Source organism: Phacochoerus africanus, chromosome X (assembly GCF_016906955.1).
Source record: "Phacochoerus africanus isolate WHEZ1 chromosome X, ROS_Pafr_v1, whole genome shotgun sequence".
Taxonomy (NCBI): Eukaryota; Metazoa; Chordata; class Mammalia; order Artiodactyla; family Suidae; genus Phacochoerus; species Phacochoerus africanus.
The window spans coordinates 83,280,244-83,299,953 of record NC_062560.1 but is presented as its reverse complement, the minus strand read 5'-3'; the positions used below and the strand labels follow the sequence as shown (position 1 = coordinate 83,299,953).

The window sequence follows — 19,710 nt, the reverse complement described above, 5'->3', positions numbered from 1 at the left end:
AGAGATTTAAAAAAATGTGTCATAGACTCTTATGATGGACTTCTTTGGGCCAGGCAGCCTGCCCTTAGCTGGGTTTTGAGAATGGTGAATGAGAAGCCTGTGGTCATGTTCACAGTGTAATGGAAAAGCCCATTGTGGACACATTGCTTAACTAATGCTTGAAGCTCTTCTGATGCCTTTCCCTGAGGCACTGTTAAAGAGACTGATGAGAGCAGCAGGAAAAAGCCATTTGCTCCTGAAGGCCCAGATTTTTTGGCCTTTGGTGCCCAAGAGATGGTGATAACAGCTGTAATGGCATGAAAGAATAAGGCACTTTGGGGAAGATGATTAGACTATTCTGGGACCAAGACATAGAATGACCTCTTCTCACCTGCTTAAATAACCTTGGGAGTCCTTGTAATACTTAGAGAGAATAACGTTGGGAAAACAATGGACTTGCCAAGATGAAGTTCAATGATAGGGGTAATTCATAGTAATTTATACCCTAAAAGAAATATAACCTTAAAGTGGTAAAGTGGGCATATCCAATATATATAAACATCAAATATAAGGGAAGAAAAGCAATTTAAAGCAATTTTCCCTTTACTAGTTGACTTTTAAATTCCTTGTTCTACAAAGACAAGCATTTCTGATTTTTCAGCTCAGAAGGTATTCAAGATAACTGTGAACTAAAATTACATCATCTACTCTCTCAGAGAAGTGTTCATTGCAGGATTTATAAACTAAAATGTGGTCAGCATGTTAAAAAGCTAGGAGGTAAAAATAATACTCTCTTAAAAGTATTATGAATTTTAAACCATTTGATCTCAGTCATGAACCTGGAAACTTAATTTATTAAACACATATTTTAAGTCCCACAAAGCATTTTTATATTAACTCATTTGAAAATCTGATATAAGGAAGCCATTTTCACAATTATTTGGGTATTTACACACTATATAGATTGTCTAAAGTTTCTATCATCTATGCTTTTGTATGACTATATATAGATTTATAAACTATAGTCCTTACTAATAATAGTATGGACTTAAAATTCAACCTGAAACAGCTATAATTCACCCATAGGCATGTATTCATATAGGAAATACATTACTTTCTTTATACTTTCAGGTACATTATATATAGCTTTTAACTATTTTCGGTAGCTGTAAGTACCTGCCTATAAACTGATTCAAGGTAGGTGTTCTAACCCTTGCCAATGGGGTTCAGGACACATTACCTTAAAATATGGCACTGGGGCATATTGAATACTTTAACCTGAAGGAATTTGAGAAAATGGAAGTAGGAAGGTCACTGACCTTCCCTCTGCTCTTCTCTCCTGAAACAGGTCAGAATATCCCCGTGTGAGAAGTAGCTTCCCTATACCTGGAAGAAAGGAAGAACCTTCTCTCCAAGATGATGGGACACCAAGAAGAACCTGAGTGAACTGGCCTTTTTTAGTTCCTCCCAGCTTACTATTCTTCATATTCTTTGCCCTATCATATCTTTCCATGATTTTCCACTCTTTATCAAACCTAGCATAAAACCACTCAGAGTAAACCATTTCTCTGGGTCTCCATTTCCTAGTGAAAGCTTCCATGCCACATAAAACTTATAGTCAATAAATTTGTTTGCTTTTCTGCTATTAAATGTTGTCAATTTAATTTTCTGACTGAGCCAGGGATCTTATGAGGGCCTAGGAAAGCTTTTTTCTTCCCTGCATCGTATTGCTACATCAAATATTAGGCAGAGAAAACTATTTGTCATTTTACTTAATTTTGATGTAGAGAGTAATTGTTAATACAGAAAACTTTTTCCATTAGAACTGAAATAAGCATTAGCAGAGCACTGGGTATGAAGGAGTTTATGTATCTCACAGCTAATTGAGTTAAATCAGTTCTTACAATTTCCCATCTTCACAGGCAGTACATTAGTTATGATTTTAATAAAAAAACTTGAAATTTGAAATAACATTATTGCCGAATTGCTGAGAACATAGAAAAATCAACTTGAGATCCACTTAACCTTCACATAAGCTTTAGTTAGCAACACGGCCTAATTATCCATTTAAATAAAAGGAAGTAACAAATATAAAATTTATTAAAAAATATAGATATCATTCCCTCTTTCCATAGCCTGTCAGAAAAGATGACTCTAAATGCTAAAAACCAAATATTAATTTTTCCATTTAACCTGAATGCATCATTTTTAGCTAAAAAATGATTGATATTTCACAGGAATTTATCTTTTAAAAATAATATTAAGGCATATTAAAGTAGCTGGAATTTACTTTGATACCACACATTATGTGATAAATATGCAATGATAAATATTTTTAAAATGTGAAACATTAATAAGAACAATATAGACTATATATGTTAATTTGCAATTGGATTCAATACCATAGTTTAAAATAGTTCAGGATTTAGATTACATAATTCTGTACAAACCAGACTACAAAATTTAGGCATAGGACATTTGATAATATAACAAAGATGGCATAGAAATGGTAAGGATTTTTTAACCAAAATTCTCAGTTTTTAACACATAGGAGGCAATTATGCTACCAGAGAAATGAACCTATTTTGTAATGAGCCCACTTTTCTACAGATGGCCTGAGTTGGCTGAGTATAAAGAAAATGCTTTTAAATCAGCTTCTAGGAGTTCCCATTGTGGCGCAGCGGAAATGAATCTGACTAGGAACCATGAGGTTGCCAGTTCAATCCCTGGCCTCCCTCAGTGGGTTAAGGATCCAGTGTTGCCATGAGTTGTGGCATAGGTCACAAATGTGGCTCAGATCCCATGTTGCTGTGACTGTGGCATAGGCCAGCAGCTACAGCTCCGATTTGACCCCTAGCTTAGGAACCTCTATATGCTGAGGGTTTGGCCCTAAAAAGCAAAAAAAAAAAAAAAAAGAAAAAGAAAATCAGCCCCCAGTTAAAGCCACGAATGTGATGATTATTAGGTACAATCAGTTCTCCTACTTTTCCCTACCTTCTTTCATTATTCACTAATTGTGTTTCTTCTGTACATTTCTTTTTACTCTTCCTTTAAAGACAGACTCCATCTTTGCATTCTGAGGCACCTAACAGAGTGATTTTTGATTTACTCAAACATTTATTAAGCAGCTACTGTGTGCCGGGTATCTTCCAGGTGCTAAGGATACTATATAGTAGTTAATATTGCCACAAAGTAATTGGTCACTGCTTTCCTGGAGCTTATAGTTTAGTGGGAAAGCATACATTAGACAAACAAAAAAAAATTTGCAAATTGAAAAATGTGATTGCAAAGCATAGGTTGCTAAAGAGTATATATCTGAGAGACATAACTTAGGCTTGTGAGGGTATGGATGGGCCATGAGTCTGGTAATGGCTCTTGAAGGATGAAATATTAAAATTCAGACCTGAAGGGGAAGGGCCAGGAGTAGCACTAGGGTAGGGTAAGTGAAGCTTCTGAAGAATAGTGAATATTTTAGGAGCAAAAGGAGAGCAGAAAAGGCCTGGAGTACTAAAGTCTACAGCATAAGTGGGAGATAGCAGGGAGAGGGTTCCTGACATATGCAGGGGCCAGATTCTACAGGTCTCTTAAGCATTTTGTAATCTGTCCTGAGAAAGATCTAAGCCATTGAAGAGTTTTAAGCAGGGAACTGATAGTATGTGATTTCTGTTGCTCAAAAGCATAATAAAAATGCTAGTTAAATTAACATATACATATGCATACATACACTAACAACAATAAGGAAAAACCCTAGGACTAATGGAACACAGAATACTGTTCAAATAACAGTAAGGCTACTTGCTAGTTCTTACCTACTGATGAGAAGAGTATATATTATATAAATATCCAATTAAAGTATATTTGATAAATTATTGAAAATTTGCATAGTATCAAAGGAAATTAGAAAATAGCAAGTGCTATGCAATGTATAACTATTGAGACTGGCATATAAATAGTGGTCTTTAGAGTAACATAAGTGTTATGATTATCAAATTTTGAGATTGATGTGTATATTTTGGAATGTCAGTATTATTATTGAATATTCATAGCTGGCACACCCAACTGTTAATGAGATCAAGTACTACCTCCAGCCCTAACTCACGTTCTGCTCTCAGCATCATTTATCACGTGGCAACAATGTATAAGAAACTGGGAGATTAAGTAGAGAAAAAGAAAGCAAATAAAGTGATAAGACGTGGCTCCTAACCCTCACTGAATTTATAAACTAGAGTTGGGAGACAGATAAATAACAGCAGAGCAATAGCAGCAGGAACTAATGTTTAGTGAACTCTTACAATGAACCAGGCACTGAGCTAAATGCTTTACAAGCATTGTCTTTTTTAACCATCCCAATGGCCCTATGATGCATATATACCATCATTAACTCCATTTTACACATGATGAAATTCGCCTCTGGGAGGTCAACTGACTTTCTCAGTGCCATCTCCAAAGTAAGTGGTGGATTCAGGATTTGAACATGGGTACCCTTACCACTCCCCCATAAAATAAAACTATGAAATTAACCAAGATACCATACTGCTTCCTTTGTTAAAAAAAAAAAAAAAAAAAGTTCACGGTAAAATAAACTAAGCTCCACAAAGAACTTCCAGAAAAATGTGGAAACACATAGAAAGAAGTGATTCTGAGGGAGTTCCCTAGTGGCCTATTAGTTAAGGATCTGGCATTATCACTGCTGTGGCTCGGGTTACTGCTGTGGGCGCAGGTTTGACCCAGGCCCAGGAAATTCTGCGTGCTGTGGGTGGAGCCAAAAAATAGAAGTGATTCTGAGGTTATTAAGAAAAGTTTCAAAAGGAAGTAACTTTCCAGTTCCATCTTGAGGTACAGAAAGGATTTCTCTGTCCAAAGAGAAGACACCACAGGCAAGGAGAACAGCACAGCAAAAGTCTAACTGTATCTGGAGTTATGAAGAAACTTGGACTGTTCAGAGATAACATAGTGTAAGAATGCCTCTTTGGCAGAAGAATTATTTTGAGTTGAAGGTACTTGGGAAAACAGCAAATGCAGGAAGAGGCTTTCTCTAAACTCCCCTTATCTGCGTAAAGACAGATCCTTTAAAAAGAACTCAACTGTCATAAATTTCCTCCCTAGGGGAGTTCCCATCTTGGCACAGCAGAAATGAATTCAACTAGGGACCATGAAGTTGCTGGATCAATCCCTGGCTTCCCTCAGGGGGTTAAGGATCTGGTGTTGCCGAGCTGTGGAGTAGGTTGCAGACATGGCTTGGATCTGACGTTGCTGTGGCTGTGGTGTAGGCCAGCAGCTGTAGCTCCAATTCAACCCTAGCCTAGGAACCTCAATATGCCGCAGGTGGGGTCCTAAAAAAACAAAAGATAAAATAAAATAACTTTCTTCCCTGGGAGTTTCATTAACCAGAGAAGATTCACTCTTATCAAAAGACAGAAGACTAGAAGCTGGCACCGCATACCACACCCAGACAAACTTTGCCTCACACTACCATATCTTCCATTTATTCTCCTGTGGGCCCATTCATCTTGCCTAAAAATCCGCTACTGTCCTCTAAGTGGCCTACAATTCCCTCTCCTTTCCCCCTATGAGGATGGTATATAAGCTCTCAAATCTGACTGCTTGTTGGGGTATTCACTTTTTTTCCCCCTGTAATGTCATAATTTTAAATCTTAATACATGTGTATACCTTATCTTCATGATAATATGCCTAGGGTCAGTTTGTTGCATACACTCAGCTATTGAACCCAGGAACATGCAGGGCAAGCCTTTCCTTCCCTATGCCTGGAAGGGGGTTGAATGCATGTTAAGGTTTTCACATTTTCTTTGGAAGCAATGAGTAATCGATAGTTTTTTCATGAGGAGCAATATGATCTTACTGGTTTGTCAGAATCTCACTCTGGCAACTATGAGACGGATGGTTTGGAAAGATGGACAGTGAACCCTGGCAGAGCACCCAGGAAGCTAACAGAGTAGCACTGTGAATAGCAAGCAAAGGGTAGGTATAAGAAACATGGAGGACGTAGAGTACATGGGACATGGTGACTGACTAGATTATTAGTGGTTAGAGAGAGGGAAGCATTGAATATACTGGAGTTTTCTTGCCTGAGTAACTCGGATATGTTTTGTGTATACTTTTTTGTTTTGTTTTTTTACTGAAAAAAGTTAACAGTTTATTACAATTTATTTTATTTAACAATCTAGGAAGTTCGCAGCCATCAGCAGTTCCAGTGCAATTTCAGGTGCAATTGGGAATTCAGGAATCTCCATGGAGCTCTCAGTGTAGCGAACCTTGTAGGTAAAATACATGTGCACTTTTGATAGCACATGTGAAGGGATCTCTCTAAAATTGACTTCATTAGTTTCATTCTCAGCAAACTGACCAGGGCCACTCAACATGGCTTTTATTGTTCCCGATGTTAGCGCGTGATCTCTTTTTACAATAAATTCATAACCATCTGAAGATATCAATTTGACATACATGGCATCAGGGCCCTCACAGCCACCATAGGTTTTCTCTTCTCCATCCATTATGTTCTCATGAAATTCTACTTTGAGTCCACGGGAACTTTAGCTTCCTGGTGAGGCAGGGACGCACTCTGTGTATACTTGTTTTTTAACAGAACTTGGGAGACAAGAAAAGGAACATGATTTTTTTTGGGGGGGGGGGGAGTAATCACTAGTTTTGAACACACTGAGTTTGAGATTTCCAGGAAATATTGGGATGGTAATATCTAACAGATAGTTGGAAATCGTGGCCTCTTTGTTAAGTTGGAGATCAGCTTGTATGATAATGGTGAGAACTGCAAAGCCAAGGCAAAAGGAGCAAAGACTTCCCCATATTCAATCAGATCTAGATCAGGACAGTAACTCAACACTACTCCCCAAGAGTTTTATGGGTTCAACGAATATGGTCTTAGTCTGAATATGTTTGGCCCTGATATGTTCTCCACAAATATAAACTATTCTGGAATGATGACTTCAGATAAGAGAAAAATATCAGATCCCACAGTATGTGCAAATGTCAATGAAGCAAAATATGTAGTTGGTATGAATTTTGCCAAAGGATATGGTCCCAGGGGAATTGAGTTTTATTGTCTTGGGTAGTGACAGAGCCAGGGTATAAAGGAGTTTGACATATTACTACAAAAAAAAAGTTAAAGTAAAAATAAAAGGATTTCCCTGGTAGCTCAGTGGGTTAAGGATCTGGCATTGTCAACATTGTTACTGCTTTGTCGGGAGTCATGCTGTGGTGCAGGGGTGTTTGATCCTTAGTCCCAGAACTTCCACATGCCACAGGGAGAAAAAAAAGATTCTGCACTTAAGGCATTTACAATCTAATCAAGGAGTGAAAACTAACCACAAAGGAGATTCTGAAGTATGTTGCCCACCCCCCAAAAAAGAGTAATAATAATAATAAAGAAATATTACTACAGACTCAAGAATAACTGTATACAGTTTATGAGATTAGTTAGAAATGGTGATGCCAAATATCTGAGAATCCCTGTTTCTCTTCATTATTGTGCACTCTGTATTTTCTATTTTTTAATTTTTACTATACCAGGTGATTCTGCCATGTCTGCTGCTTTGGAATGAATGTCTAAGTACTTGAGATTGATTGTTTACTGTAAAATAATTCTCTGGGCATTTAAGTTTTCTATTTTTCCTACATTTGTTTTCAAGTGCCCTGTTTCAAGTTTGGGGATTAGTGCACTGAACTGCAGATTTGATTGCACTTTCAATTCAAGCGGTAGTTTCAAATTCAGCTGATAATGCTTTATCATTTTTTGCTTATCTTTCCTTAACTAAAATCATCAATGAGGTAAAGAAGTGGTATTGGACAGGGTGATCTGCAGGATTTTCTTCCCTCAGTTGTAAAATACGGCAACAAGAGTAGAAATTCTCTAGGGTTCCTTCTAGCTGTAAAATGCTAGATTCCATACATACTTGGGTAAAACAGAAGTACTAATATCTCAATAAAAAGTAAATACTTTGTTTTCCTTAATGGAAGTACTTGAACATATTACTTAAATTAGTTGTATATTTTTTATTCAGTCTTCCACTTATAGATTAAAGGCAGCTGATGGTAAAAATATATCCTGCACATCGTTTGTATGTCCTATGATCTCCAAAACAGGGAATAAGAACCTAGTAAGTACATGGCAACCTCATCCTGAATTTAACACACAATAAACTTTCCCAAGGACAGACACAGTACTCTAAGATAAAATAATGGCATTCAAACGTAACTTTATTTACTTTTATGACTGCACTTGCAGCATATGGAATTTCCCAGGCCAGGGGTTGAATCAGAGCCACAGTTCCCAGGCAGCCACAGAGACAACACTGGATCCTTAACCTGCTGCGCCACAATGCGAATTCCAAACATAACTATATTTCTAACCCAACTGCTTATTGACAACTCTTATTTCTTTTGAATCTGGGCTGTTTGTCATCCCTGACATTCAACTTCCAGTTCCAAGTTCTCTAAACTTTGAAGATGTATGTTCACTTATCAGAATCTATTCATGCCATCACCTTATATAATTTTCTTTAGATGAATGTTTAGCCCTAACCCTAATCTCTTCTTCGCTTATTAAAATTTTTTGCAAGGTTGAAAACAATTTGTTTCAGGATATAAAAAGCATTAATCTAATACCTCAGTCATGGCAGTGATTCTTTTCCGAATGTTTCTCTGCATTTATTAAATATGGTCAATTATTCTGGAACAACCCTGGGCCAGAAATTCCACTAGGGAAGTTTCATTCTTGCTACAATAGAATTTTCTCCGACAAAGCTGTTTTTTGCACCACATTTCTTATGCCTTTCAAGTCTTCATCTATTTTCTTTAAGGCTCCTTAAATATGTATGCATGTGTATGTGCATTTATGGACCTATGTATGTTTGTGTGCACATATATATGTAAGAATTAATTTTACTGCATTGTTAATGGATGCTGATGGATGCTGTTTTTCTCTAGTATCAATTTAATGCATCTCAAACATGAAATTGAATTATTTAATTCTGAAAGGCATTTTGAGATGCTTTCTGTAGAAGAAGCTATTCAAATATAGTGGCATTACTTCCAAACAACACATCCCTTTTCTTTTCTCTCTTTTGTTGGAAAGATGAAAATGTGCCCTGTGAAAATGTTCTGCTTTAGGAAAACAAATAATAACAAAACAGCTTCAGTAGCGTTGCATTTGTGACATGGATATAAACTAGGACTATGAATCTCTCTTTAATGTGTCTGTTGTATCAAGGTTGTCTGTGACATCTCAAAAAATTACACATCTTAAGAACATGTACATATGTTTCAATGTCAATGTGCTATCCAAAGCCAGCACTTGGACTAAAAAAAGAAAAAAGGCAGGATTTCAAAGAAATATTTGCATTCTACCGCATCATTCACAATAGCCAAAAAGTGGAAACAATCTTAATCTGTGGATGGATGAATGAATGGATAAAGAAAATGTGGTATATACATACAAGGAAATATTATTCAACCATACAAAAGAAGGAAGTCTGCAATATGCATAATACGCTAAGTGATATTAGCCAGTCACAGAAGGATAAATACTGTGTGATACCATTTATATAAGGTATCTAAAGAAGTCAAACTTTCCAAGGGCTGGGGAAGGGGAAAATGGGGAGTTGCCATATAATGGATACAGTGTTTCACTCATGTCAGACGAAAAATTTCTAGAGATCCGCCATACAACTTTGTGCTTAAAGCTAAGAATACTGTATTATACACTTAAAATGTTGTTAGAGGACAGATCTCATTTTAAGTGTTTTTTACTACAATTTTTATTTGTTTGTTTGTTTATTTATTTTCTTTATATGGCTGCAACTGTGGCATATGGAAGTCCCCAGGCTAGGGGTCAAATCGGAGCTATAGCTGAGGCCTACACCACAGCCATAGCAACAGCAACACCAGATCTCAGCCACATCTGCGACCTAAAGTGCAGCTTGTGGCAATGCCTGATCCTTAACCCACTGAACAAGTCCAGGGATTGAACCCGCATCCTCATGGTGGGTTCTTAACCTGATGAGCCATGATGGGAACTCCACTATGATTTTAAAAAGGGCAAATTTCTGTTGAGGTCACTAACTTTACATAGAAACACACATATAATGAATCTAAAATTTTACTTGTATGTCTGAGTAATCTCAGGTTTCTGTGCAATTTCAAGGTAGAGGGGCCAGTGACTTTATCCTTCCTCCTGACAATTTAGTACACAGACTTTGCTTAGCAGCCCAGAGGAAGTGTAAGTGTGTCTGTGTGTGTGTGTGTGTAGGAATGAAGTGAGGGCAGAAAATGCCAGCAGATGTGCCTAGATAAACTTTGAGACTTACATTTTAGAGCTACCTTATGATAGTGCCAAGAGAAGGCTTCTAAGTGTTAGGCAGAGTTACCCAGGGAACAGCAACACAACAGAAACATTCTGTGATTCTACAGTTAAGCTGACTCTAAGGAGAGAGAACCCCGCTGGCTTCCTTTGGTGTGTTCCCCTCATTATAATACCCCATGGCCCTGAAAGTCATGTTGCTGCCTGAGAATACTGAAAGTAGTTATTGGCTGGTCTAAGGAAATTCAGATGTTTCTACAAAAGCTCTACATAAGCTCCAAACAAGTGAAAGAATAGGTTGTACACACCACTTCCCAGTTTAGTGAAACAGTCTCAAAAAGAAAAAACACTTAGTATATGTTTCTTTTGTATATTAATACTTAAATCACTCTAATATATAAGATTTAGTGTTTGTTTTAAAGTGGGTACTTTTCTTTAAGCATCTCAATGTATTCTCATTTTAGTGGAAGGAGTAGTTGGGAGTGATTTTCACTCATTTATATGTACAAACAAAACTGTATCTCTTTTATTCACAAATGCCCAGGCATTGTCAAGACATTAGAGCAAAGTGTGCCAAAATGTTAGGCTGTTAGTTATTTTGCATAAAACACAAATCCAAACACATATTAACTGAACAGCAGATGGAAGAGAAAAGAAAATCAGTTAGATTGCAGTGTGGGTGAAACACACCCAATAAGTTCTATAAAGATGGAAACCTAGGCATAAGATGACACCATATTGAGTAAGCAAATGGAATATCTAATATGATTCTTTTATCTCTACTGCTTTTGATTTATCTTGTTTCTATAAATACATTATTGTTTTTATCATAATGCCTTAGAGCTACTTTTTGCTGGAAAAGGGGAGTGGAAAGAATATGTTTATAAAGTAATACATCTTGGGGAATAATTAATCTAAGAATGAAGACTTTTAATGATGTACAGTGCTTCCTAATATTCATTAGTAGATGAAAATTAATTTAGATTAAACTATTCATGTACCAGCAAAAAATGATGAATACAGCTATATAGTCTAACATATACATGAGAAGTGTCCTGAGCTCATTTTATGAAGCAAATTAACAGAATATATATTTTGTTATTACTCAACTTATCAATTTTTTTCCCAGTCAAAACAAAATAAAAGTAGAAAATAAGGATAAGTGTCTGAAAAGAACATGTGGAAAAGAAGGACAGTATTTGCACATTTACTATTGATTTAGAATTTGTAACTAACAAAGATGACATTTTATTGAAATTGGATTGAAACTGAGATGCATAAGTTGAACAAGAGCAAGGACAGATACTAGATTTAGAGAAAACAGTAAAATAACCTAATACCTAAGGAGCTAATGATATATATTTTAGGGCAAAATAATTACATGATGAAACTAGACCCCCCAACACTACATACCTATATGTTTTGATATTATCATAAAACCAAAAACACATGCCCTAAGCTAACAACAACAGGAAAGAAAAGTGACTGCCTCTCAAGGGGCATCTTTATTTTTAGACAAATTAAGAAGGAATTAATTAAACAGGTTGTAAGAAGGGTATGAAAAATGCTATTTAAAAAGGCAATGTAAATATTAGGGCCATTTAACTTTGAAAAAGGGTGAAATATATAACGAAGAAATTTCTTAAGCCTGCAAATGCTTGTCTATGCAAATAAAACTGGGTGAACATTTTTATATTTCAGAATGCAGGCATAGAAATTCTAATATAACTGCTGTGTTTGTACATGATGGGGATTTTTTTCTGAACGAGATTTTCAAACTGTCCAATTAAAAAACATCCTTTTCCTATTTACTTTAATCTGCTCCTGTTTCCCTCTTTTAGAAATGACCCAGTGAAAAGAGCACAGAGACCCCCTTCTATGAAAACACAAACAAAAGCAATATATACATTGGTCCCGAAGACAGGTGGGCATCAATTACCATGGCAGGCTGTGAGTGACTCTTAGCTATTGTGATGCTGAGTTTAATATATGCACATTTGCCAAGCAGGAGGATATTAATCAATCACAGAGAGTCACTGAGTGCATCTCAGCACAACTGGACCCATCTAGCTTGCCTTTGATGTCACTTGGCTCAAATCTTAACACAAGCAGCAATGTTGTCCTTCTGAGACTAGGTTTTGTGTCATTCTGGACAAGCTGAAAATGGTATTGTCACAGCCCATTATAATTTTCATAGCAGCCATCCTGCAGCCCTAGGAAGCAAGTCTGTTTTGTATGCATAAAAGAGAGTCCCAAGTCTCGGGCAGGTGGGTAGGTGGTTATTTCTGGCTGCAATTTTTCTAAGTTTCTAAATCACTCCTGCTTTAATTAGGAGCTTTTCCTCTGAGTTATTTTGATGTTAATAATACATAGATGTCACATTCCTTGTACATGTTCCCAAACAGTGATACAAACACTATTAAATCTAATCAGTGTTTATGGAGTATTCCATATGCTACCCACTGTGAATCTTTTCAAATGCCATTTTATTGGATAATGTATAAAGAAAAGTTGGTATGTACAATGATGTGCTTTTGTTCATGATTTTGTTCAAAAGCATAAAAAGTCAATGATTTTTATGAAAAATTTTCTACAGATGGTAGTTGCTTTCAATTTATATTTGATCATCTTTAAAAAGGAATATTTGGAGTTTGAATCTGACTAGGAACCATGAGGATGCGGGTTTGATCCCTGGCCTTGCTCAGTGGGTTAAGAATCCAGCATTGCCATGAGCTGTGGCATAGGCCGGCGGCTACAGCTCCAATTAGACCCCTAGCCTGGGAACCTCCATATGCCACAGGCGTGGCCCTAGAATTGACACAAAGACAAAAAAAAATAAAAATAAAAATAAAAAGGAATATTTTATTTATTAGACTATAGAAGTCTATAGATAATGTATATTTAAAAATCACAAAGGAGGAGGTCCCATCATGGCTCAGCAGAAATGAATCTGACTAGCATCCATGAGGAAGTGGGTTCGATTCCTGGCCTCACTGAGTGGGTTAAGGATCTGGCACTGCTGTGAGCTGTGGTGTAGGTTGCAGATGCAGCTCAGATCCTGCGTTGCTGTGGTTGTGCTGTAGGCCAGCGGCTACAGCTCCGATTCAGCCCCTAGACTGGGAACCTCCATATGCTGCGGGTGTGCCCCTTAAAAGACAATAAATAAATAAATAAATAAATAAATAAAAATAAACTAAAATCCCCAAGACTTTTAACTCCAAGGAGTACAATGGTTAACTTTTCCTTCATTAAATTAAAGAACCAAAACAGTGCAGCAAATAGCTTAGATCAAATAAATAAGATTATGTTAAAATGAGGCCTCTTTGGAGGTCCCGCCGTGGCTCAGTCCTTAATGAATCCGACTAGGAACCATGAGGTTGCAGGTTCCATCCCTGGCCTCGCTCAGTGGGTTAAGGATCTGGCGTTGCTGTGAGCTGTGGTGTAGGTCGCAGACGCAACTTGGATCTGGCATTACTGTGGCTCTGGTGTAGGCCGGCAGCTACAGCTCCGATTAGACCCCTAGCCTGGGAACCTCCATATGCTGAAGGTGTGGCCCTAGAAAATACAAAAAAAAAAAAAAAAAGAAAAAGAGGCCCCTTAGAAGTGTGTGCTAAGAAATATTGAGCAAGAATTGAAAACCGGGCATAACAGCTAGAACACCTAAACATTAGGAAGAAAACTTAAATTTTTGCCTCAGACACCTAAAGTGCATGCTGCCCAGACTGAACCTGTGCTGTGCATTTCAATATAACACCTTCCAGGCTCGCTGGATTAATGATCAACTACTAATATTCAATATGGCCACTGAAAGTAATTCTAAACAGATGGTCCACTTCTGAAGATGTGTATGTGTGTTTTCTCTCATTGATCAATGTTATCAAGCACATTGTATCTCTAAGAAACAGGACTGCAGGTGCAGAGTCTGTACTAAGGCACGTGGTCAACCACAGAAGAGCCAGGTCACCGCTCGAATGCATGAAGAGGACACTGTAGCTTGTCCATTTACCTCTTCATCTATAGCCATGTGCACGAAGAGCCGTTGACACTAGGGTCACTGTCTTTAAACTCTGAGATGAACAATATATGTTTACGAGCTTTCAAGAGTCATGAATATAGACAGTTTAAGTGAAAACTGCTTGAAGAGAGAGGCTAAAAAGAGCTGATGAGTAGTGTTTTCCGCATTCTTAAATCTTAAGCTACCGAGGGCTTTTCTACTGCACAATTTGTAGGTTCTTTCAGATCTCACAAACCTTTGTGTTTGAATACAGACTATCAAAATGTCTCTTAGATAAGACAGAAAAACAAGAACAAAAATTGAAACGCTATCATTAAGAAATGAGAGATGAAAAGCAAAAAAAGTTGTAAAAGACAGATTTTAAAAATTTATAATTTGACTAGTTGATTATATCTACTGTGAATGTGGGGTTGACTGTTTTGTCATTTTACTGATCTTATGATGCTTTCCTATCACTATGGCATTCGTTTCTAAGATGTTATTCAATGCTGGTAAACTATAAAGGAGTTTCTCCTTTTTTTTTTTTCTTTTTGCAAATCTATCCTAAAAAGCACTGGAAGTGTATGATTTCTTTACTGTTTACTTTTATAGTTAAAAGAAGGACATTCAAAGGCTGGCAGGCAGGTACTGCTTTTTATAGTTAATGAAAGGAATTTTATATGAAATGACAGGGAAGTTGCCACTTGAAAATATTAAGTGGTACACCTGACTTTTAACTACATGAGGTATTTATTTGCTTCATTGATTATAACTTTCTATATAGAAGTGAACAATGTACCCCTTTTCATAAGCCCCCATCAACCTCTGTTGAAAACTTGTTAGAACCACTAGAGAAAAATAGCTTCCTAAATGGGAATATCATGGAAGTATTGGTATTACCAGCAAAACATTCATTTTCTTTAAATATGTTTTATTAAAAGCAGAATCATTTGGGGGTACCAAAGAGTAATTGTTTCCCTTAAAGTTGGTTATAAGCAGAGTCAGATTATAGAATTGAGAAATTGAATACAAATGAAGGCCAGATTTAGATGAGGTCCAATTAAGTTATTTGGTTTGGCCTGTAAAGTGCCTCTCTTTTCTGTGCTTGCTTTTTAAGGACAGGGAAAAAATTAAGAGTTAATGTTAAACTATTTCTATTTGCAAAGATAAATCCTAGCAAATATGAAAGTTGCAAATGATTTTTTTGCTATGAACAACCTATTAGTAAGGAAGAAAATCTCAAAGCACCCTATCTCATCTAACAAATTTTGAGTGGTAGGTTTTCAATTGAAAATGTTTGTTTTTTTTTCCCCTTTCTTTTTCTTGAAAAACTAATCAAAATCAGTAGATTTGGCCGGACTCTCAAACCTCTCCAAAACTGTACATATTAAACTAGTGGCTAAGATTCAATGATAGTTTCTGGCGTGTTTCCTTTCCATATGCCTTCAGGCACACACATGTAATTTTGTGCTTCAGGGAGTTAGTACTTCATAAAAACAAAGATGAACAGTTATAAAACATATACCAGTACCCTTTGGAAGTAATTAAAAATATGGCCTTTCCTTGTATTCATTTTCTTTCGTTGTGGCATTGCCCTTTCTATATCCTATGTGTGGCTTCCCCTCTAACTCACAAAATGTATTATTTCTTTTGTACTGTCCCCAAAGAGAGAAATGTGCCATGAATAATACTATTAGGCTTCTAAATACATTTTTAAATTGCATTAAAACTAATAAGAATATACTCTGAAGAACATTGGGTTCAATCCATAAACTATGTAGACTATTTTCTGTCCTGAAAATATGCTTTTGTTATCTTCTAAGGGGTCTCCAAAGTGAGAAATATAAACACTGTATTTTTATGAAATACACTGGGACATTTATTTGGTGAATACATTAAAATCTACTTACAATTAAATGCTTAACTCTACTGCTGTGGGTTTTTGCATTTGACACTACCATTTGTTAATCCAAATACTTTAATAAAATTGTGTCTTTCCAAATTATACCACAGGCAAATATATTTCTAAAGGTATAAATTAGCATGTCATTTTGTTTGACTATGTATAAAATCAAAACAATATCCAGTCTTATTTTCAACCAAGATTTGAAGGCAACTTTAAAGATCTGGCAAGTGGGCATTTGAAACATATGTATGCCAGTATATGTGAATATACCGGCATTCATAAATGTATGTGAATAGGACTGTAATTGCACATAAGTTTGTTTAACTTGTTTTAATTATTCTGCAATGGCAATATTCTAAAAAGAAAACTTAGGAAAATAACCATTATATTAATGACAGTTAACACATTTTGTTGCACGCTAGGGGCTATGATAATGTCCAGATATCATATGCTATTTGGATTATTTCAGATTTTAACTGCATAGTAATGCTACTTTTTACATGACATACTTTGATCTCTGACATATATAAAAGGAGCCAGGTTATGAAGATTACTCCAAGACACTTTATCCTTAAATTTGTTTCCATACCACTGCAAACGAAACCCTAATTTCCTAGTATATAACATGAATCAGAGGTTAATTCTCCATCTAGCACTCTCTCTTTTAAACTCTAGCTATTAAAGAATTGCTTAATGGTATTCTAAATAGTTCAGCTTAGAAAATGTGCTCCTATTCAGTCATCTTATAAATGATGCCATAAAGGATAACTGACAATCATAGTGGACTCATAAATATTAAATGAATTAGTAATAAAATCTCTACTATTACCATTTGAAATTAAAGATCTAGCCTTAAATGAAAGTAATTTTTAGACTCTTCTTTTTACTCCCTCTATGATGAATATAATGTTATATATTTCAAGTAAAAGGAAGGATCTTTCATTTGTCTCTCAGGTTTTGTTTTGTTTTTGTTTGTTTTGTCTTTGCCACAACAACTGCATATGGAAGTTTCCCAGCCAGGGATTGAATCTGAGCCACAGCTGCAGCAACACCAGGTCCTTAACTCACTGTGCCACAGTGGGAACTCTTTATCGCTCAGGTTTTAATGTAAGAAATTATCCAAAAGCTCAAATTTACCTATATACAATGCAACTGCAACTTAAGAAGTAACTGGGAGGGTGACTGGTTTGTTCCAGTTTCCCTAAGACTTTCCCATTGTAGCACTTAGAGTCTGTGGAAAGCCTGTGGTGCTTGGCAAAATCTGCAGGGTTGGTTACTTCAGAGATAATACTCAACTACAAGGTCCCTTAGGCTGTTTAAATACTTATGGTCTCAATATTCCACAAAACCAAATAAATAGACTTTGTTGTTGTTAGAAAGAGATGTGTCTCTTAGCACAAAAAATAACTTTTAAGGAATATATTTAAATGTGTGTCATTAGGAACACTGACTATGTCTTGAATGCCTACTAAGTACCAAGTGCTATACTAGGCACTGATTCTTTTTTGAAAGCATATATAAGAATTTTATATAGAAATACTTGAAGGTTCTGATGACCTATTAAAGAGTAAAATCTTTCCAATTAAAGTAGGAAAAAAGATCTTTTTCCAAACTTGATTTATTATCATCTTTTGCAGGAACATACCCTAAAATCTCTGAACTGCCATGGGGGAAGGGGGTAGGCAAGGAACATAGACTAAAATTTCTTTTTATTGAAGAAATAGGATAGAAAATATTAAGGACGGCTCTAGAGATAAGCAAATTCCTTATCAAATTCTGTACTACCTTTTGTTTCTTACTGTATAACCTGTTTAATCATCAATTTCAGAAAAGTCTCAAGATTATGAATGGAAAATAGTCATGCTCAGCATTCTATATTTGAAGAATTTTGGAAAAAAGTGTTTTGAGGAGCATATCAAAATACAGTAATTTAAACTGATTTAATCTGATCTTTTCCTTGGAAGGGAAAAAAAAAACAGCTACTATTGTTTCTTGAAAATTCTTTTGTGTTTGAGTCTTTACGAGAAAGCATTCTATATTTCTGATTCTATTAACAACAAAATTGAGAAGTTTTATCTAAGTTGAATGTTTCTATAGTATTATCTCTATCCTTTCTCCAATTATGGGTGAAGTTTAAGACACGGGTGATGATTTGACATGTTCAAACTGTAATCAAGTTACAGTGGAGTGATTATAATCACTGACAAGGTCAGGAAACATTGGTTCATAAAGGAAGGGGTACAGATAATTACTGTTCCCTTCAGTCACATTTATGCATATGAACAGCAGTACCAGTATCACATTTTGTGCAAATGCAAAGTGTAATATTCCACAATTTCATTAATTTCCCTCTGCTATTATGAGTCAAAAATATATGTTCACAAAAGACTCTTATCTCTAAGATCAAGTTCGACATGGTTTGGTGTTAATACTGATATTTCTTCCAACAAATCAATGTATGAGTTTTAACATCTGGCTGATTTAACCTGAATTATCATCAGGTAGTAGGAAGTACAAGAGCAATATCTGTTTATAAACAATTAAAAAAATGAAACAATCATCCCTAAGAAAGGAAAATGATATTCAAGTCTGAATTTTGCCTTGCATTCCCTAAGCCAGAGAAAGTGAGTCATTTAAAAAAAAAAATATGCTCTTGAACCTCTTACTTTAAAACATCTTTCCTAAGTAATTTAAGTTTGGAGAAGTTAATCATGAGAACTACTGACAAAAAATGTACAGGACTGAAGAACTCACTTTGCAATCAAGAAAGTGGTGGTTGGGCTGTGAAACAAATGATGACACTTGAACATTTTCAGTGTTCACCTATTTTAGTTCATTTCCTACAGATTGCACCCAGAATGGACATGGTAATCCTTCTGGTTAAAGCTCAACGTAAAGCCATACTGAATTTTCAGAAAATAATAGGAACATTACAAGTCATGATGTAATTCATATTCAAAGCAATTTGCTTTCTCATCTTGCCTAGACACCCTGCACTGGTTTCTATTACCTTTCTGTTTCAATTCGTGCTGTTCCCATTATGGGAGCTAGTGCACATCTAACTTTTTCATTTGGCATGGACCCCAATATGTAAACACATTTGCCCCATGTACACAAGACTGTTGCAGATTTTGCTCGAGGCAAATAGAAACCCAGAGGGAAACTAGTCAGCTTGTCAAAACATGTTTTTCCCCCTTAATGTGCAAATAAAGTTTATCTAAATAGGGCTTGAGGTACAGAAAAAAGAATTGGACTCCCTTGTCTTGTTATACCTACCCATAGTTTCCTCTATTATTTGGTCTTTATCAATAAGGGGGTTTGAAGACAAGAAAGTGAGAAGAGAAGGGATAGAGAGGAAGAGGACAAAGAGGAAGGGAAGACGGGAAGGACCATCTATGCTTCTCTATGCATCTATATACAATTTATATATTGTGGTATATTTCAGAAATGATAACATTTTTCTGGCACCCTGGGGTAAACAGATGAGGCTGCTCATG

At 36.0% G+C, this 19,710-nt stretch overlaps 2 protein-coding genes across 2 annotated transcripts in view; both read right to left on the bottom strand.

The window, feature by feature from the left end:
- The window catches only part of DIAPH2 (diaphanous related formin 2), a 913,509-nt gene that overhangs the window by 242,645 nt on the left and 651,154 nt on the right, over positions 1 to 19,710 (bottom strand). The window lies entirely within an intron of this gene.
- On the bottom strand, positions 6,120 to 6,965 carry LOC125118945 (elongin-C-like). Its single transcript, XM_047765863.1, has one exon. The coding sequence runs from the start codon at positions 6,490 to 6,492 to the stop codon at positions 6,154 to 6,156; it is 339 nt and encodes a 112-aa protein (XP_047621819.1). The 5' UTR covers positions 6,493 to 6,965; the 3' UTR covers positions 6,120 to 6,153.

What these genes read in the sequence shown, in the direction of transcription:
- LOC125118945 (XM_047765863.1), bottom strand. Translation starts at nt 6,492, where the DNA reads ATGGATGGAGAAGAGAAAACCTATGGTGGCTGTGAGGGCCCTGATGCC.